Source organism: Podarcis liolepis (assembly GCF_965112155.1).
Source record: "Podarcis liolepis genome assembly, chromosome: 3".
Classification (NCBI taxonomy): Eukaryota; Metazoa; Chordata; class Lepidosauria; order Squamata; family Lacertidae; genus Podarcis; species Podarcis liolepis.
In genome coordinates, this window is record NC_139557.1 from 76,802,887 (window position 1) to 76,824,600 (window position 21,714).

The following is a 21,714-nucleotide window of genomic DNA, read 5'->3' on the forward strand; positions in this document are numbered from 1 at the left end:
TCCTCAGAAATTTTCTAGTTAAGTGTGCCAAAATTGACACACTTGAAATGTTATGATCATATATGCAGTTATATAGATTTGAATTCAATAGAAAATAAAGATGCATAGAAATACTGTTAATTGTCTCTTAATTAATGCAGATAAAATCCTTAATAAGAAAGCTTCAAAGACTTCAAGCGAAGGCGGTAGCTGAGGATGATTATGAGAGGGGTGAGTTTTTTCCTCCTATTGCTGGACTTCTATTTTGTTTTACAATATATTTTTCTGTGATAGTTTTTAGGGATGATGAGGTCTTGGTAATCATTCCCCTCCATTCAAGGGCTCAGGGTGGATTTCAGTACTCTCCTATCCTCAGAAAAACCCTAATGAAGGAGGTTATAGAGAGTGAGTGACTTGCCAAGGCCAACCAGCTAACCTTAATGATGGGGTAGAGATTTGAATCTTAGTCTTCCACATCCCCATTAGGAAAAATAAAATGATTAATAGCATGTGAAAAAGCAATGTTATGTATTATTGCATAGAGCTAATTGTATGTTTAATTCAAACATTTGTAACAGAGTCTTAGTACTCTAGAAAAGAAAATCAGATTTGGAAGGGAGAAAACTGGAGCTGAGAAATAGTAGTGGAGATGGGGAACGTAACCCTTTTCCTGCTCATCACTTTTCTGCCCCAATTTTCTGCCTCCTAAAGTGGTGGTTCTGTTGTTTTTCAAGGTTAGAAAATTAGAAAAATTGATATGGGAAAAATTGATATGGGAATAGTCAACTTCTACTAAAAAGAAATGAGATAAAATAATGGGGAGAAAGACATTATTTCTTCCCTGCTCTGTGCTTAGTCACTAAAGGAGGGCTACTCATGGTCCATATGGTTGGAGGATAGATTACCCTCTCTCTCCACTACCCTTTTCTATGCCTAGCTGTAGGTGAAGTTGGGATTCTAATCAATGTTAACCATGCAAAAAGAATGTGATCAGCATCTAAAATAAATAAATGCAGAGTCCAAGGGTATGATGGTGTTGAAATGCAACCACCCTTGTGTTGCACTTCTTCCAGTGTCTTCACTTGCGGAGTCATCTGTCTGTTCTGTTCATTCACGCTGTGTGCTTTGACATGCATGGCTTTCTTTCATTTTGTGTCAGATCCTCAGAATTTCTACTTCCCCCAGAACTGGGCCCATGGCTATTTGTATTCCATCATGGGACCACCATGTTCTAAAAAGGCACTTCTTGTGTTATTTTTGAAAGGCAGATGTTTGTAATGCAGTGGTTTGCACTCAGGAGTGACTAAAGATCCATGAAAAAATAAGGTCGATTCTATCTAATGTACATGACTCAAGGGAACTTAGTGTAAATTCCAGAACTACCTTTGGAGCTTTGCATTAGTTGCATTTTTATAAGTGACAAGTATGTTATCATTCTGACATTACATATCCATAGATCATCTTGTCAAAATGCACATAAGGAGGCAAACGTAAAGCTGCAGAAATAACAATATTAGTTTTTCCTAACTTTTTACTTCTTAACCTATTTCTTTTTCCTTTCTGCTGACGCTGTTCTCAGCCAAGTTTCTGGCATTGCTTTTTATTATTTTGTGTCATATGACCAGACTTCTCAAGATCTTTTGTTGCTTCTCTCAAGGGAAAGCTTCTGATCTTGAAAGCTGAGAGCAGGAAGAAGAATTAAAATCTTGACCTTCTATTCCCTTTGCTGTCATGTCGGTCTCAGCTCTGTTTGCAGAAATTACTTTGCAGTTTGGGGAATGTAGCAAAGTCACACCTGGTGAAAAGTTAGGTTTTAAAACTCACTAAAGTATGGAAGACTACTTGTTACCTGTCTCCTTTGCAAGACACCTGAGCTGATTATTTATAATTCCTCATGTGATGTGAATAATAGGTTGTATGATGGGGCAGGAAGGAAGTGGATTAGGGGAACTTGCAGGCCCCATATGATAAACAGAGTATATTACGGGGAACAGGATGAAATAAATCACCGTCATTATGAAACGAGGTGGGGGGAGACTACATTAAGAACATCCTATTTGATCCTTACTAATTATCTTTGCAAAACATCATCTAAGACAGGGGTGGCCAACTTCCAAGAGACTGTGATCTACTTAGAGTTAAAAACTATTGTGTTGTATAATATCTCCCACCCTATGCTTTCTAGACAGTCACTGAACTAGACTTCAGCCCCCTTTCCCTATACAGTGGTACCTCAGGTTAAGTACTAAATTCGTTCCGGAGGTCCGTTCTTAACCTGAAACTGTTCTTAACCTGAAGCACCACTGTAACTAATGGGGCCTCCTGCTGCTGTCGAGCTGCTGCAGCACGATTTCTGTTCTCATCCTGAAGCAAAGTTCTTAACCCGAGGTACTATTTCTGGGTTAGCAGAGTCTGTAACCTGAAGCGTATGTAACCCGAGGCACCACTGTATAGCTATGAATGGAATGGTGAATCTGCTGGAGGTCTTTAAAGATTAGCATTTTGGGCACAGGATTTCTTCCATATCATGAATTGGTTAGAGAGCACAAGTGGGCGATGAGGAACTGGAAGTATGTAACTTGTTTTATGGAGATTATGTTTCTGTGCTTTTCTCACCTTCTCATGAAAAGCTATTTTATTACTATGTCTGAAATGATTCACAGCTCAGGTTGGCCTAACCTCGTTGTAGCATGATCAGCCATGCCTGATCATAAAAGGTGTAGCATGGAATGCTGTGGTTGGGTTGACCCTGGGGCTCCAGGAAAACCAGAATTAATTCCATGGAGAGGGCAGAGAGAGGGATGATCTCTCTGCTAGTCCATATGTAGGCTTCCTGTGACTTTGGGGAATAATTTCACCTCTGACCTTCCAAAGGGCACACATTTCTGAGAGACCTTTCCCTAAACCAGCCTTGCCTGTTGGACTGTAGCCAAAACTAGTGGAGTGAAATATCTCTATCCCAATGTGTTATCTAGGAAAATATAGGTATTCTAGAGAAACCAGCTGTCTGTGATGAGGGGTCCACCAGTATCTGCCTGGTAGACTTGGTTGCCTAGCGACTTCCAAGTCACACCAGGTTTATGCCCTCTGTTGCATTGTGTTAGTGAAATCTTGGAGAATAATTATTGCCTGGAAATAGGTATTTATTCCCTATAATGGATATACATCTGATAATCTCTCTCTGTAATATGTGGGTTGCTTTCATTATCTCCTCTCAATTCCCCAGATAGTCTTTGCGATATTGAATATTGGGCCCTCCTGTAGCTGGATCTCTCTCTAATCCAGATGAACACAAACATTGTTTCCCAAAGGTATCTGGTCATATATCTTAGCATAGTTTTCTTAAGTAATGAAGAGAGATGAATTAAAATTGTTTTTACCTGGCAGACATTGGGGAGAGACCCATTCATTGTTCCCACTTCATTAATAGAATTTACATTTCACAATGAAGGCACCGATTAATCATTAACATTTATTGAAGAGGCTTTCCTGGGATAATACATTTGGGAAGTAGTTAATACCTTTTGCTTAGAGAATCTGTCTCCTAACAACAAAGGAGCAATACATTCTGATGAAATTGTGCTGATATTTCTAATTAGCAGGCAAGAATCTCCTTGGTACTATATGTTTTGACAAGTTTTTCCCTGGGCATTAAAGGTATTGTTTCATTATTGTGGATTTTGGGTAATATTTCCCTCTGCACAAGGTTATATTTATTCTGGGGACCTATGTTATCATACCTAGGGTATTTCTTCTGTAACAGAAAGGCACAAATTTACCTTTATTTTCTTCCTTCTCCTTTCCTTTCTTTAGGTCTCTTGGTGAGTTTTAATTGAGATTTGTGTTCTGGTCAGGAATAACCCATTTGCTATTACTAATGTATTGGTAACAAGATCCTCTGGTAATAAATGATTAATTCATTGCAGCTGATGTAATAGTAGTTCCCCTGGAAATGTACTGGTGGTAACAGCCCCATGCGGCAATTCAGGCCTAATTTGATTTGTTGGCATCTGGGGACTTTTCTCTCTTTGAGGCTCTTAGGTCTATATGTGAGTGTGATCTCCATTCTGATATTGGTGGGAGAGTGGAGATATAAGCCCCCGCCCCACCTTCCCTTCCCAGTAAGAATCAGACATGCCACCCTTGTAGCTAGTTAAGGAAAAACAAGATGTGCAGCCACCTGCTATGTATTTATGCACATTTCTAGTTTGGCCCAGTTGCTTGATTTGTGAAGGGTTAGCTGTGTAGACAGCATTAGGCCTTTGTGCCATATTCAGCCCATGAAGGCTTTCCCACCATTCTGTACAACCTGATTCTGCCATATGGTAACTCGCCCTTTGGGTAATGTTGTTTCTGCCCTGTCTAAACTCTGGAGCGGTTCACAGGATCTGGAATGACCTCTGGAAATTCATTTCACAGCCACCTTGCTGCCCCCACTTGGGTTTAGCAGAGAAGTGGTGCCCCCTTACCCCAACAAACCCTTTTCTCTTTGGTGTGCAGTTCTGTTCTTAGAGCAGGGGTCTGCAACCTTTAAGACAAAAAGAGCCACTTGGACCCGTTTCCGAAGGGAAAAAAAACTGGGAGCCGCAAAACCATTGCGACATTTAAAATAAATATATCTCTGGAGCCGCGATCTGACAGCGGGTGGGAAGGTGACGCCGGGACGGTGCGTGACTAACACACGCACCGCCCCCATGCGACGTCACAGCCAGTACAGCACCCACCACAGTGGGGAGTGTCGGGGCGCACAATGCGCCTCCTCCCCTCGCTAGTATCCGCCCCGGAGCCGCGGCAAAGGTGTAAAAGAGCCACATGCGGCTCCGGAGCCGCGGGTTGCAGACCCCTGTCTTAGAGAAACAAGCTCCTTCACTGGGCAGGAAAACTTCCTTTGCCTAGATCTCAGGCTGTTAGGTGTGTGTGTGGTCTGGTTTCTAGCACAGCTTTCAAAATGGGCACCAAATTCTAAGAAGGGACGAGCTGCTTTTTTAAAAGTGTGTGTGAACTTACTGAAGAAGTGTGCATGCACACGAAAGCTCATACCAATAACAAACTTAGTTGGTCTCTAAGGTGCTACTGGAAGGATCATTTTATATTGAAGTACACACACAGTACTACTAATTGTATGAAAATGGATGCAAATTCTCCCTTGCTTTGGTAGCTAATTGAGAGAATTCCAGTGAAAGTGTCAAGTTATCCACTTTTTCCAGATTTCCTCTGCAAATTCTAGTCAATTGCTAGCAGACAAACATATCTGTACCCGTCACCCACTCATCAATATCTAACAATGCAAGGTGGTTTGGGTTTTGTTTGTTTTTTGTTTAATCTTTCATTGGAGCACAAAGCAAAGGAGCATTCCCAGGAGGGAAAGGTAAACAATAATCCTAAACCACTTTCCTAAGCGAATCTGACACTCAGGTGCAGGGTGTGCCTGTCCTCAAGCTCCTCCCTCCCACATCTGTTGTCCTCGACCTGAGTTGCATCCAGGGAGAGGTTTCTCATTATGGGATTGCTTCTCTGTTACTGTGCTCCAGCAAGGGAACAAAGAAGCAAAGCTCCTGCTGCCTGCATCAGACTTTCAGATACTGTATAGGGAAAGGTCAAACTTGGTTCTTGTGTTGTTTACAGTCAAGCAGCATATGCATTTTGTTAAATAAACGAATTCTGAATCTTTTTATTTTCTCTATTTCATCAAATTTATATGGGGCATAAACTGTTTAAAAAACAACCCACAAAGTGGCTTACAAAAAGAAGGAAACAGAGATATCAGTAAAAACAGTTAAAAACAAAAACCCAGAAAAGACTGGTTTTGAGGGTGGGGAAGGTTTAGGAATGAAAGGGAAAGGGCAGGGCAGTGGCTGGGAAGAAAGATATTGTGAGGGATTACCCATCCTAATCATGGAGATATATATATATATATATATTTATCTTTTAAGTGCTTATTTTTCTTTTTCTAGTGCAAGACCTGATCAATGGTTATAGCACTAATTGGGGCCCACCGCTGAGTGGGAGGACTAGGTATGGACTGTGTCAGGTCCGTGTGCTGTTTTTGTTGACATATTTAGTGTGAAATTGAGATGGTGAGACCATAGAAAGAAAAACAGTAGCTTAAAGGCAGCCCCCTGGTTTGTTTAAAATAATGAGCTGAACAGCTAATTTAGGATGTAATCCACAGCCTTGCAAGCCTCACTGAAGTGATGGATTGCATCTCTAGTAAACAATCACAAGTTAATTGGATTTTATGGAAAACGTATGTTATCAGGAACTTCAGAAGGGTGAGAATTCCTGCTTCATACTTGCTTCTTTAACCACAATCCTTTCCTAGGACTTTATTAATGTTTGATACGCTGTGCACAATATGATTTAAACACCAATTAAATGGAATGCCTGGTGCTGGTAATATGAATAATGCATTCATTTGGATTTCAGTTATCATGTATCTCGCTCTCCTGCCTACCACTGACCACAGATTACCATACCTGCAATATATTGCCAGTGGTTTTGTGGTGGGAAACTCCTGCCCTTTACTGACTCGAGGAGATGTTACATTGACATGACCTCAGTGAAATACTGAGTAGGAGGTCTTACATCGCCATCAAAGCTGGATTATTTTGATAGTTGGCTTGGTTGATTAGGAAACAGTAATTCTCTCTCTCTAAAACAACAACAACAACAACTATATATCAGAGCAGCTGATTAAGGTGGAAAGTGAAACATTTTGCCACATAAATGAAACTTGATTTTGTTAATCATAGGAACGTATATAATATTGTAGTGATTAACCAACTCCTAAAAGAGATCCAGAGTGTTGTTGTGTGAAAGTGCTGTTTGATGGTTTATTTCTATCTATATTGAATAAACACAGAGCACAGTCACAACTTTCATATTGGAAAGCCTAATTCAATAGGATATTGCACATTATCCTTCTGGATGATGCTAAGAACTCATTATTACTATTATATATCTAGGGAGAGAAGCCTGAAATCTTTTTACCAGATTTTGCTTATTTTGAGTGTAGATATGCTATCATATGCAGATGCCCTGTTGAGTGACTATTAGGGCAAATGTATTGTTCTGTTCCTTGTTTTAGTTTTAAATGTAACATGCTTTTGTTTTACACATTATTTTATTTATTACACAGTTTATTTATTACCCAATTTACAGTCTGTATGATGAAACATAATAAAATGGCTCATTTGTATTTACTTGCAATCTCCTCTTGATGGCCACATTACCATACGTACTCTCACAGGTAGGATGGTAGGGGGAAGTCATTTTGCCTGGCATAGCACAGAGGAGAAATGTTTCTGTTGTCCAAGGATGTTGGAATGTTGTTACGGCTCATTATTCATGACACAACTTGACAGCTCCAAGGTTAAACTTGCTGCCAAGATTTTATTTTATTTTTTAAGTAAAATATCTGTGGGAGGTAGATGGAATGGGTAGCTTGCTTTTTTTTGTACCAATTTGAATGTTTGTATAGGATTTTTGGAGGGCATAAATGTTTTCAGATTATTTTCTTTTCAGTGTGGGCCCTGGCAATATGCACATGTGAAAGGGGTTTAGTTTAGGCTCTGCACACCGGTTGTATGTTATACTGTTGTACGTTCAAGTCCCACCACATTAATTGAATGCAGTTCAGAAAATCAAAGAGTTCACGTACACATACCTTCATTGAATACTCCCAAAGAATATCTTTGTATCAGAGGAATGCTATTTCTTGTCAAGCGATATAGACAATCAGTTTTTAATTTATAAATAATGGGATTCAATGTTGCCTCTCCAGCTCTAAAGGCTCCTTTGTTCTTGATCTATCTTCCATGGTTGGACACCACCCTCTGATTCCCTTCAGATACTTTTTCCTTTGGACTCCAGTGATGCTGCTTGGGCTGCATAAACTAATATGTGCTGCCAAAATTTCCCACTTTAGTATTTGAGTGGGACCAGCGATTTGTTAGCCACAATCTGCTTGGTATAGTGCTTCCTGGCTGAGTCTTTCACCAAACTGTGTGTGTACATAGCATATTTTTCCTACCTACCTACCCACCTACAAAACAATTCCCTTGCATCAAATAAAAAAGATGAGTATAAACATAACAAATTGCTTGGGTTCTTCAAATAAGGCATAAATTATTGCTCAATACATGATAGCTGTTTAGTAGGGATAACCTGAAAAATGAGCACCATTGTAGACAAAGACCCAGGGATAAGGAACTTCAGGCGGGATGGCCCTTTTAATTGGAGCTGGAGTTCAACAATATCTGGAGGACCACAGGCGTCCCATCACTGCTGTACACTCTTGTTGTATATTAGTTATACTTCTGTGGTGAAGTTCTGTTCCACAGATTACAAGTGTTTGCTAGCATGTACTTTAATCAACCCAGCAAAGTTTCAAAAAACCACTGTTGAAGGAATATACAAAATGAAAACCATATTTTGCTATGATGGGATCTTTAACTTATTGTTTAGGACTAGTTGTGATGGTAATATTTAGCAATTTAGACCATACACATGAAAAATGTTTGATCTGAATGGGTTATCCATATCACTTTCTAATGGATGATCCTATCTGCTAATGTGTGTCCAGGGCAGCTGTTTACCAGCTCCATCTGGTACGTAGGCTGAGACCCTATCTGCCTGCGGACTGTCTCGCCAGAGTGGTGCATGCTCTGGTTATCTCTCGCTTGGACTACTGCAATGCACTCTACGTGGGGCTACCTTTGAAGGTGACTCGGAAACTACAACTAATCCAGAATGCGGCAGCTAGACTGGTGACTGGGGGCGGCCGCCGAGACCATATAACACCTTTCTTGAAAGACCTACATTGGCTCCCAGTACGTTTCCGAGCACAATTCAAAGTGTTGGTGCTGACCTTTAAAGCCCTAAACGGCCTCGGTCCAGTATACCTGAAGGAGCGTCTCCACCCCCATCATTCTGCCCGGACGCTGAGGTCCAGCGCCGAGGGCCTTCTGGCGGTTCCCTCATTGCGAGAAGCAAAGCTACAGGGAACCAGGCAGAGGGCCTTCTCGGTAGTGGCACCCGCCCTGTGGAATGCCCTTCCAGCAGATGTCAAAGCAATAAACAACTACCTGACATTCAGAAGACATCTTAAGGCAGCCCTGTTCAGGGAAGTTTTTAACGTGTGATATTTTACTGTATTTTTGGTTTTTATGGAAGCCGCCCAGAGTGGCTGGGGAGGCCCAGCCAGATGTGCGGGGTATAAATAAATTATTATTATTATTATGTTGTTGTTGTTGTTGTTGTTGTTGTTGTATTCCTGACAAAATATTACACATCTTTGCTTTCTTAGGTAAACATTTACAGGATTATGCTGTTAGGCAAACATCAAATATACCTTCGTAACTGAATGCAGACAGCAAGCAAGTTTTCAAGAGTCAAGTTTAAGAAAAAGAATCTGGCTTTTGAGGAAAAGACTCTTTTGGCTATAATGCTTTACCCTTGAGAATGGTACCAGGCAACAGCAGTATCTGAAGATGATTTATGATCTTAGTTATGCTTTGGACCACATTGCTTTAGAAAGTTAATTGTTTTGGCTTGCATATGTTATTAACTCTCTTGCAGATTGCTTGAATTCTTCAGTCAGTTTTATGACTTTTGATATTTATAACACATAGGTTAGGTAAGTGCCTCAGATAGTTTAGAATGGAATTCTTACCACTTGTGCCATTGAAAATACCACACAAACAGCTTAGTTTAAGAGTTGATGTTGTTTGCTATGCTTTGATTTGGAAATGGATGGCATTTCATCCTTACCACTTGTTTAGGCAGGTTATTGACGTAGAGTAACTTATAATTTGATTTGGAATGGAATGGCACCTCCTCTCATTTTAAAAGTAGGACAAATTGAGTCTGTCTTTGTGTAATTTCTTATATACATCCTAATGTAGAGGTCAACAATTTGTGACTCTGAAGATATTTTTGGATTACAATTCCCATCAGCCCCAGCCAGCATGACCACAGGTTCCCCACTCCTTCTCATAAAATGGAACTGTGCTTACAGATGGAAAAGGTTGTGGCTCTTGAATTAATCTTGCTCTATTTTATAGTAACACAGCATTTTGACTTAAATGGCACAAAAGAAATACCATGAGCATTGATTGCTTAAACCCCACTGAAGTGATTGTGATGCACACAACTGTGCTCTTATCCAAAACCACCATTCATTTTTCTATCAACAAAGTTCTTGTTGTGTTCCTTTAAAAATAGTGTGAACAATTGCCTATATCAATGTTCAAGTTTCTGAATGTCAATAGGTGCTGAGAACATGAACTGCCTTTGAATTCACTGGAAATCTTGTATGTGCTTACCAAGTATTAAATGTTAAAGTGAAATGTATAATTAGGTATGATAGCGGCCGCCTTGGAGTACGTATCTAAATTTGAAAATGTTGCCCCATGGGAAATTTTCTTTATTTGAAAAGGTATTTTCTTTAATTATGTTCTCAAGTAAATTTTGATTATGTAGCCAGAATAAGGAATAATGGCTTTCTTTAGAGGCAATACTGCTGTTTATAACGGCTCCTCTCCTACTACTAAACCTCTAGGGAAATTTTGCAAATGCAATTATATGAGATCCTAAAAATCTGAGAGTTTTTCATGAAAATTCCATTTGCTGTCCTGCCTTGCTAAATTGGAGGAAGGAAGAAAAAGAGGTTTAATCTTGCAGATGCTGGACCTGCATTCATGCTATTCTGCTGCCTAATCAAGCGAACCAATCCACAAGACTGTCAGTGAGGATAGAAAATGGCAGCTTCTAGTTTGACAGCACATTGGTATTGTCATGAATGAGAATCTCTGAACACTTAATTAACTGGCCATAATGATAAACAGATGTCAGAGGAGCAAACCTCCTGCAATAATAATTGTCTAATCGCAGCAGAGTTTGACTGATCGGAAAATTCTATACTTGTCTCCTAGCATTTGTTTTTAGATAAAGGGTTCATGCTTTTCCGGTATAAGCCTATGTAAAAAGGTATGAGGTTTGGAGTAGTTCTATAATTTCATCAAGCACTCTTGAGAGATCTGGGAATATGAACAGGATGCCAACCCCTGTACTTCATGTATTGATTGCACTGCAGTTCATTTTCTGCCCAATATGACTATATTTGTCTCGCTGTCCGCTGTAGTGAAATTACATATTTTACGTAATTATGTAAATTGTGTAATTACATTGCCATTATGCTATTCTACCCCATTCATCTCAGTGCAAAGGAAACACAATGCAAATGGGAATCAACATAATCAATTATGTAACATTCACAGATTGAAAGGAACAACAGTTGATTGATTTCATTCTGGACATGGGATGAACAAATGAACATTGGTAATTTCCACTCTGTTTCAGTTTTTGTTGGAATTCTCTGACATCCTTATTGCAAAGTAAGTCCTCTTGAGTTCAATGGGGTTTGCTGGCAGTTAAGTGAGTACACTGTACAGATAATTGCAGCTTTAATAACCAAAAGATGAATCCTACTAAAACTTTATAGTTTCAGGAATGTTTTGTGAATCTTTTTGCGTTGGCAACCATGCAGCATACTTATAGGCAATTTAAGTATAAGGTTTCTCTAGACTTTTACCACTACTTTATGTTGAAATCAACAGTGGTACATGCCATGGATTTTGACCATGGCCAGTTCTTACTACTTTATTTGAGTCTCTACATGTAGAAATCAAACAACAGGCTTTCAGACAAAACAGACTTGGATCCATTTCATTTGGTATTGTTTTTAGAAGAAAATACATCTCGTACTTGGAATTTTATTGAGTTCAGTACATTAGTTAAAGTAACTGGAACTTAGAGTTTATAGAGGGATCGTCATAAGAGTGCATACAACCCAAACAGTTCTTTTTCTAAGTACTGAAAGCACTTCACATTTATTGGCTCTAATGGCAAATCATATATGGGATAATGGGAAACCTTTGACATCTTATAAAATGTACTTGTTGAAATTTATGTCCAGCCTGTATGCAATCCATTCTATGCAGCCTAGATTTCTGTAATTAAAACTGTGAAAAAGAAATAGGCAGTTTGACTTGGTTCTGAAGAAACATTTGGATGAGACAAAAGGTATTGGATCACTTCTTCCTCAGGTATTGGATCGTTTCCTCATGTAGATTTGTTTTCTGTAGGAGCAGCTATTGGGCGGAATGACCTTTACCAGCTGAAGTTGATGATGTAGTGGAAGGGACATTTTCCCACTTGACCTTTACACAATGTGTCATCTTGTCCTGTAGCGCAAAAACATGATGCAATTGACAGATTTGATGGAATGCTAACCTGACAGAAGCGTATTGTTTGGAAGGATATGTGTGTTGAAATGTGAACCCTGTAGCTATAGCATGCCAAGCTTTCCATGTACCAGTCATTCCTAGGGGACTGATGGCACAGAAATGGCTGCTAGATGTTATCACTGTTGGACATCTTATTCCATTTAGTATGTTATCACTGCCTCTCTCTCTGTGTGTCTTTCTCTTTTTAAATTGGACCTCAGTAATTGTTTCCCAGAATATGTTTGACAGTGTCTTATTCTATTCAGAGTATTAATGGGGAGAAGGGGGTGCTGCTTGGAGCAAATTACTTTGATTTTGTGGCAAATTCACAGGCTCCCAGTAGGTTTCTAGGTTCAGTTCAAAATGCTAAATGGTCTAGACTGGAATGGACCAGAGAGGGGGGAAGGGGAGTCATGCTGCAGAGAAGCAGCTTCCACGCCACTTCTCTGGACTAAGCTGAAATACAGGAGATAGGTGAACTTTAAAATCAACAAAAAATAAAGTATAGCTGCTATGGCAGTGGGTGGGAAAGGTACCCATAACCCTGTCTGTGGACTGTTTTTCTATTTATTGACAAAAGATACTGGACAAAGGGTAGGGATGGGGCATTGATTTGGAAAATGACCATTGGGCAAAGGGTTATTTATACCTTTCCCCACCATTGATGCAGTCATTTGCAGGTGCTGAAAGCTGCACTGTAGTTTATAACCAAACTTAGAATCAGAGAATCCATGACAGATCCAACTTCCGCTTAAAAATCCCCAAGGAGGGATAGTCCCAAGGAGTCTGTTCCACAGTTGAACAGCTCCTACTGTCAGAAAGTTCTTCCTGATGTATTCCAGGGAGAATGCTTGGGAGAATGCTCACGCTTCTCTCACATCTACCGTATTTTTCGCACCATAGGACGCACCGGACAATAGGACGCACTTTGTTTTAGAGGGGGGAGAACAAGAAAAAAAATTCTCTCCCTCTCTGCCCAGCGCCCCTTCAGTGAAGTGGCAGGAGGCGCTGCACAGAGAGGGGGAGAACTTTCCCCCTCTTGTTTTCCCGCTCTAAAACAAGAACGTTTAAGGTGCGTTCAGGCGGCTACCTTGGAAGCCTGGAGAGCGAGAGGGGTTGGTGTGCACTGACCCCTCTCGCTCTCCAGGCTTCAGGTTCCTTTTGACCTGCTCTTTGGGGCTGGCGGAGGGAAGCCCACCACCAGCTCCAAAGAGCAGGTCAGGGAGCAGCGGAAAGGCGCAGCGGAGAGGCTCCTGCCATAGCCGTGCATCACCTCTCCAGCTGGGAGAGGGTCGCGGGGCTATGGCTTCTTTAGCCCCGCGCGCGCTCTCCTGGCTGGGGAGGTGTTGCGCAGCTATAGAGGCTCCTGCCATAGCCGCACGTCACCTCTCCAGCCGGGAGAGGGTCGCGGGGGGCTGCTTTAGCCCCGCGCGCGCTCTCCCGGCTGGAGAGGTGACGCGGGGCTATGGCAGGAGCCTCTATAGCCACGTGTCACCTCTCCAGCCGGGAGAGGGTCGTGGGGGGCTGCTTTAGCCCCGCGTGCGCGCTCTCCCGGCTGGAGAGGTGACACGGGGCTGTAGAGGTTCCTGCCATAGCTGCGCGTCACCTCTCCAGCCGGGAGAGGGTCGCGGGGCTATGGCGTCTTCGCTCCATAGGACGCACACACATTTCCCCTTCATTTTTGAAGGGGAAAAAGTGCGTCCTATAGAGCGAAAAATACGGTAATTAGGTGGTCACTTCTGTGATGGCCTTCTCAAAATTGGGGACCCCTCCAGTTTTTGAAAATCTTCACAAAAGCTGCCCCCATTTGCTTCAGTTTAGCCCCCATTTAGATGTATTTTCATTTCCCTCAAAGCACCTAGCTGAATTTTCTACTTAAGAGTGAAAGAATAGTTCTGATAATGAAAACTGAGTGATGGTGGTTGGAAATGGTGGAAGTATTGGAGGATCTTTTGTTTCTCAAAGAATAAAAATATTGTTTTACGTTTGTTTGAAATGAGTATATTTAAATAGACTCTGAGGAATTTAAAAGCCTCTATAAAGAAACAAAAGGATGCTAACTTTTTAAAGTGTCAATTACTAACAGAAGATAGGCAGCTTCTTTATAAAATAAGATGTTAATATTGTTTTCAAGTATGCCTTTTATCCAAGTTCTCAAAGTTTCATCAATGTTATTTCAACCCAAGACATAAGTTCTTAAGAAATAAGTTTTCGAATAGGGAATATAGAGTTGACTTACCCAAAATGAGATGGCACATAAAGATGGGGTCAAATAGTAGTTGTGTGGGCCCTGATCCATTTTGGGACACTAACAGAGGCAAAGGGTTAAATCCCCACAGTCTTTTTGCTTTAGTCCTGATTCAAATTGCCTCCCCCTCCACCTGCTTTTTGGTGGAGGAAAAAAGCAAGCGTATGATTAATGTCACGTCTAATTTTGCTGTAAGCATTTGATGTCAGTACTGCAAGTTTCATAATGTGTGTTACCATTTTCAACAGTGTATGCAATAATGTCAAGGGTTGGTTCTTTACATATATATAGGTTAAGCAGCTTGGCAACCAGTGTGACTCTTTGGCTGCATTTTTAATAATGTCGCTATCATTTAAAATATTTCACATAACCAAAGCTTTCTGTCTATGATATGTCCCTTTTGTTTATCACTATACCAGACTTTCTTTCGAACAAAATATAGCCCGGAATCATTTAATTATAATGTGTTTTCCTCCTTGTTTTCCCAGTTGATAAATTTAGAAGAAAACTTGAAGAGCTGGAGAAAGAGAAAAGTGCACTAAAATTTCAGCTTCCTTCACAACATCCTTCAATTAGCAGCTTTTTGGAGAGATTTAAAGCACAGGTTCAAGTGGCATTGTATGGGGAAGTTCCTAGGTAAGTTTGCTGGCCCTAGTGGTATAGGATAATGTTTTAAGCTTCCTTAAAAACTGTGCTGAAATTTGTGAACATAGGGTGAAACCCAGCACTCAATTGAAATCAATGGGCCTTTGTCATTTATTTATTTATTTATTGAGTGAGTGAGCGAGTGCATTTATATACCTCCCTTTCTGCCAAGGCACCCATGGCCGACTTAAAAGCACATGCCACTATTTGCTGACTTGCACACTTCTTACCAAAAGAAGTCCAGAGAGCTCATGCAGTGTTAGGATGCTGAGCTGTGAACCAGGAAGCCCTTCATTTGAATCTTGTCTCTGCCATGAACTAACTGGGTGGCCTTAAGATAACTAACTCTCAGACTTGGCTCCTCCATCTGCACATTTTGGGATAGTGATACTGCACTGACCTATTGTTGGTTGATCATATATGTATCTAATGATGATGACTGTTTGGGGGCACAGTCTAACAAGAAGTATTTCTCTGCAAACCTCACTAAGGGCCACGTATAGGTCTGATATATTTAAGAGTGACTTGCACAGGAGAACATCTAAATGGATTGTAGATCAGCCTTCCCCAAACTCCTGCCCTTCAGATGTTGGCTGGGGCAGACAGGAAGTGTAGCCCAAAACATCTGGAGGGTACCAGATTGGGGAAGAGTGTTGCAGATTATTACTCACCATAGCAGAGGTCCTGACATTTTCTTTTCTTTGCTGAGCCTCTCCCTCAATCTCCCACTTCATGGAAAGAAAACCTCATACTTGTTTAGATTATTCTTTCCTTGTTCAAGTCTTTTATAATCAGTTCTTTATGACTGTTACTGTCTTTGCACAAGCATTTGTCAAGGTTCATATTTTCAGTGGGAAAGGCGAGTGGTATTGTCCACACCCTTAATTGATTTCCCATGTTGTTCTCTCATGCCTTCTTAGCAGGTCAGGTGTTTCCGAACTAATCAAATCCCATGTGACTTTCACAAGTGACTTCAGAAGGCATTTGACTGAACTTTGAAACTGTAACTGGGGAATGAATGATTGTTGTGTTATAAGAGAAATTAAAGAACACATAGTTGCAAAGGAAATAATCACATGAATTAAAGGATTTATCTGTTCAGCCTTGCACAGGCCAGCAGAATCTTCTATTTTTATACACTAATAAGGGAAAAGAAGCCCCCCCGCCAATAAAAATCCTGCTTCCAAGCCGACCCAAGGGAATGTGCTTGGACACTTTTTAAACTGGGAACTGTGCAGCATAGTTTCTGTAAGTAGTGGTTTCATAAGGTGGTAATCCAGCAACATGCTCACCTTAAAAATCTAATTTCCTATTGGATAATTTTCCTAACAAGAGTAGGAAAATGTTACTTTGAGGTGTGCTATCTTCAAGTAGGACCAGTCATCTAAAAGTGCAATCCTATGCATATCTGCTTGGAAGTCAATCTTTGGTAAATGTGCCCAAGATTGCAGCCTAATTTATCATTTCAGAAGGTGTTTTTCTTTTACTTTCTAAAATTCAAAGCAAATGAGAGCTTTGGGAAAATCTGGGCACTTCTTGGATGGTAGTGAAAGAATGATTCATGATTGTTTTACATTAAGCACACACGTATTAAAAGGCTTGGCACTATTTTTAAAAAGCTGCATACCAGTGATTGTGGGACTTTCCATATATACACCACCTGCTGGTGAGGAAAATGTTTTTGCTCCCTTACAGTAGTATTGGAAACGAGATGGAGTTTTAAATAAAATTATGACAATAATATTTAATTGCAATTTACTGAATTCTGGAAAGGTGTGATTCAGCACAAAAAAGGATGTGATTCATCTATGCACTTTCCTTGGATTTTCATGTAAATGCTGGCCACTAAATGCTCAGTTTAACAAATTATATAGGGAGGAATTCAAATTTGCACTCTTCCAGTCATTCCATTAGTACAAGCATTTTATGATCTGCTCTCTCCCACCATGTGCTGTTCTTGAGGTTCTCCAGACACTCCAGAGCCAATTGAGGGTGCATGGGGGAGGGAGGAAACAGGGAAATCTTGTTCTTGTAGTGAGACTTCTTGTGCTGGTTCCCACAAACCATCAGCACAGCCTCTCAGCATGGCTTTCTGCCATCTTTTAAGGTGGTAGTATTGTTACATTCCAGGCAGATATCAGCACAAATACGGAGGACTGGAGAGCTAATTGATAAAGAAATTTGTCACGGTGGGGATAAAAAATTGCATTTATGCATTTGCCTCTAGCCACTCATTTAAGACACTAATGGATGCATTTTAGGCAAACAGCATTGTATGGTGTACACAGAGAAAAAAGACCCTTAGGCCATCATATTTTAATTAGTGATCCCACCTTATGGCCTCTGCTAAACTCTCAAAGCCCCACACAACATCAGACCACTAAACTACTTTAAAATTTAAATAAATTCTCAAGCTTGGCACAACTATGTTTTTAGAGACTGGATCACCGTGACCTGGAAGATAGTGTGTGTTTTTCTAAATGTTTAGGAGATGACTGCCAATTTGCTAATGCAACACATGTCAGCGTTTGTAATGGTTATTTTTGAAATGCTTAATAGAGAAGAAAAACAGCTGTTGCAGAGATGTGAACAGAAGATTTTAAATTTTCCTCACCATGGAAGACTACTAATTTCAGCCACAAAACGAGATCAGCTGCTTGAAGAAAAGGCATGGATACAGGTAAGAAGGACATGATGTCCCAGTATATGCATCAATATTTATATATAGGAAAGCAAATGGGAAGTATGGTCAAGTGGATTTATTGTTGTTCAGTAATTAGAATCTTAGTCCATTTGGCAGCCTAAAAAAAATAATGAATAATTTTGGCCACAGGAGTAGTGCAAACGTCTTGCATGGTTGGAGGGTATTGAAGATTTAGTTGTTCATGAACATGTTTTTACTTTTCTGAGTATTTTTAAAATATTTACTTTCTTAAATTTAATTGGCTATTGGAAATTAGTTGAGCGGGAGGGAACTAAAACTTTCAAAGACAAATTTCATTTATTCTTTCGTTTATTCTATCAGTGTCTGATCAATGAACTTCATGATTTAGGTTCTTGAAAAAGTAACTTAGAAGTTTGACATGCAATGATTTTTATAAAAATGTTGTTCTTGCCTAACTTTCTTATACGGTTTTGAAATCTTCATTTTCTTCTTCTTCTAGTAAAATAGGAAATATTCATGATCATAACTAATAAATGGAAACTTGTAAATGTTGACTTATGATGTAGCTTTTGTTGTAATTGGTTTTCAAAAATAGGTACAAGTTCTTTGCTGAAGAAAAAAGGCTGGGTTGTCAAAAGCCAGCAGGACTACCTGTTCATGAACCAATGCAGATGTAGTGTGTAATGTTCTCTGTTTCAATGATGAGCAGGTCAGAGGAATTGAAGAAGAAATAGTTTTATTAAAGAACCATGTATAATAGGTCTTCATTCCCTGGCTACTTTCTCCTTCTGCCTCTAGCTGAGCCTCCTCCCTGGGCCTATCCCCTAAAGTAGTGTTATAGTCACATTATTCTAACATAGTGTATTCTTGCCCTCCACAAAGGTTAAAGGATTGGGAGTGAACCATGGAGTATAGCATCATTCTGTGGTTTGGTCATTACGTGGCATTAGACCTAATTGTATTTGAGTAGAATGAAGAGCTGCTTGTTGCTGTTCTGTTCTTGGTTAAAAGAAACAATAAAGTTCCTGTTCAGTTTTTTGCCTGGCCTGTTCTCTAAGCCCTACATGGCACCTGGAGTTGCATGCTGCCTCTCCTGTTCCAGAATGAATTCCAGCTATCCGTCTCTAAGCATTATTAAATGGTTTAAACCAGGAATTTGGAACTTCCGGCTCACAGGTCAAACTTGATCTACCAGGGATTCAGATTTAGCCTGTGAGATGTTAGGTGTGTGACAGGTTGGGATACAACTGCCAATGCGCAATCTTAAATCTTAAAGTGATTGCACATTGGCAAGGAAATCAGACTGGATTTTCTACACAAGCAAGTTCTCCACAGGGAACTCACTTGTGCAGCTGATGCCTGTGGAAAGCCAAAGCCTTAGCTTTTAAGCACCACAAGCCCCGCAAGCCCTGCTGGGTGTTTTGAAGTCTTGATTTTGGAACTTCAGATTGCCTAATCAATCAGTCATTATGACTTCATGTGACAGATGTCATCAGCCCTGCCCACCTGTCAAATTCGGCTCACAAGGCTAGTACCTGATAAGGATCTGGTATACAGCACCAAAATGGTTCCCCACCCTGATTTAAATAAACATTAACCACACTTAGCACTAACCAGGTTTCACTGTTAAGACCCAAACCCAATGGCTTCAAGTTACAAGAAAGAAGATTCAAATGAAACACCAGGAATAACTTTCTGATGGTAAGAGCTGTTTGACAGTGGTGGATTCCAAAGGTTTTTAAGCAGAAGTTGGATGGCCATCTGTCATGGATGCTTTAGTTGAGATTCCTGCATTGCAGGGGCTTGGACTGGATGATCCTCAGTTCCAACTCTACAATTCTATAGGATTTGAAGCTAGATTTAGAAACTGCTTTTTTACTGGATGGGAAGAGTCATGTGGGAGTGGCATACCCTAACAATGCTGGGCCCAGCCTGTTGATCTTTGTGCACCTGAAATAATAACATTGTTAGAGTGTACTTTTTAATGTTGTGTCACATAGCTGTAATTTTGGATTTTAGTCCTGTATCCCCCCTACAAATGTTGTCAACTATTTAACAATACAGAAGTTATATAACACAATTTCCCTCTTTATTTCTTTCTCCAACTTTACCAGCTAATGGAAATTAGTACGGTTGAGTTTGGAGATGTAGTTTTGTTAACTGAAGACCATTGGGTTTTTGGCTCTATTATCAAATCAGTAATACAGAGAATGAATTGTTTGTGCTACAAACTTGATTTTATACACAAAGTAACAGACCTGATGTTGTCCTGGTGACCTTGAGAAATACTTGTGTGTGCTGAAGCACTACTTTTGTCTGTTTTCCTGCTGCAGAAGAAACTGTACAGCAAATAACATATGTTTCAGGCAACACAAAGTGCAAATTGAATTTATTGGACGGACTATTTCAGTTCAGAATGAAAAGCTCTTCTTCCTGTGCTAATTAGTACAACTGCAAAGCTGAATTAGCTTTCAAGGGTTGGCATATCTTCAGAAATGTGCCTTTACAAAGTGACTGACTGTTGTTGCTTTGATTCATGCTGTTAGCTTGTATTTGTTTAAACATATTGATCCTAATCCTGAGAACATAACTCACAGATAAGCTTTCTTTAAATCAGTAGGACTTACATTAATAACATTCAACTTGAGTTTCATTGGGTTCAATATGCTCTTTTCAGACATATTGAGTTACGTGAGAGATTCTTTTCTATGGTTCTTTCCCATGTGACTGTGACATGGCTGCACATATTGTAACCATGTGGGTGAGGTTCATTGGGTGGGAAAGATGAGCTTGGTATCCATGATATTCATAAATGCATTATAGCCATGTGGAGAATTGGCTCTTGCATGTGCTTGTGTGTGCTTGCACCATTTGGTATAATTCATCGCATCCTTTTTTTAACAAGAATGCACAATTCTGTCTCTACTTCATGCAGAAAGAAATTGAAATCCTTAGAGCAAGGCTGGCTGTTCTAGAAGCTAAAGATCAACAGCTAAGGAGAGAAATTCAGGACCAAGATCAGTTTATTCAGACTCAGGACTGTGAGTTGTCTACCTTGCTTAGCTGGGTATCGCTTGGAGAGCTGCAAGAAATAGGCGAAGCCTTGACAGAAACTTCAAAGGCATCACAGAATATTCCGTGCAATTTGGATTTACCAGAGTCCCTTAAAAGGTATGTATTATTGTACGATACTTTGAAATCCTGTATAAAAACTCTGATGTATTGTTTTCTTCTGATTTCTCTCTTATAGGGCATCTTACCTCATCAGAAAATAAATACATGAAAATTTCTGTTTTTAGCTTTAGAGCCTGATGTTCAGGAAGCTGCTTTGAGGCATTGGAATGATTTTGGTGCTACATAATATTTTACCAGGAATTGGGTTTACTATAGCTAATAACAATAGTCACATAAGCCATTCATTGATAACATACATTTGTGATGGCATGGTGAAAACTTCCTAGCCTTGAAAGGATCTACTTCACCTTCCCACATGGAGCACCTTCCATGTGGTTGTTTTCGCCCCAAGAAGCTTGCATTTTATTTCTAAATGAGGATTTCATTAGTGCAGAGATGGCCAGAAGGCAATCATTTCATCCCCTGTGCTGAGTAAGAAGCAGCATTATCAATCTTTTGTGCCATTTCCATCCTTACTGGTGTCTTTCCCATGTGTCATGGAAGGGGATTATTTAAACTGTTAAATAAAGACTCAGGCAGTTTATTATAGTGCAGGTCTTTCATTTTGATACAGTGATTTGTCCTGCCCACTAAGCAGAGAAGTGGCAAAATACGTCCTCATACCCATTTATTGACCTCTGATCTCAAAACCTTTTATCATATTGCAGCTGAAGACCCTCATTATTACAGAAGAGAGGTGCCACCCCCTCCCCACA

General features: G+C 40.1%; 1 protein-coding gene across 8 annotated transcripts in view; it reads left to right on the forward strand.

Annotated features, from left to right (window-relative positions):
* Positions 1-21,714, forward strand: part of DISC1 (DISC1 scaffold protein) — a 151,418-nt gene that overhangs the window by 18,218 nt on the left and 111,486 nt on the right. For all 8 annotated transcript variants that reach the window (XM_083496832.1, XM_083496831.1, XM_083496826.1 and 5 more), the window contains 4 exons: positions 141-210; positions 15,003-15,150; positions 17,719-17,839; positions 20,760-20,995. In XM_083496832.1, coding sequence (XP_083352958.1) covers positions 141-210; positions 15,003-15,150; positions 17,719-17,839; positions 20,760-20,995 — 575 coding nt within the window. The remainder of the gene's footprint in view (positions 1-140; positions 211-15,002; positions 15,151-17,718; positions 17,840-20,759; positions 20,996-21,714) is intronic.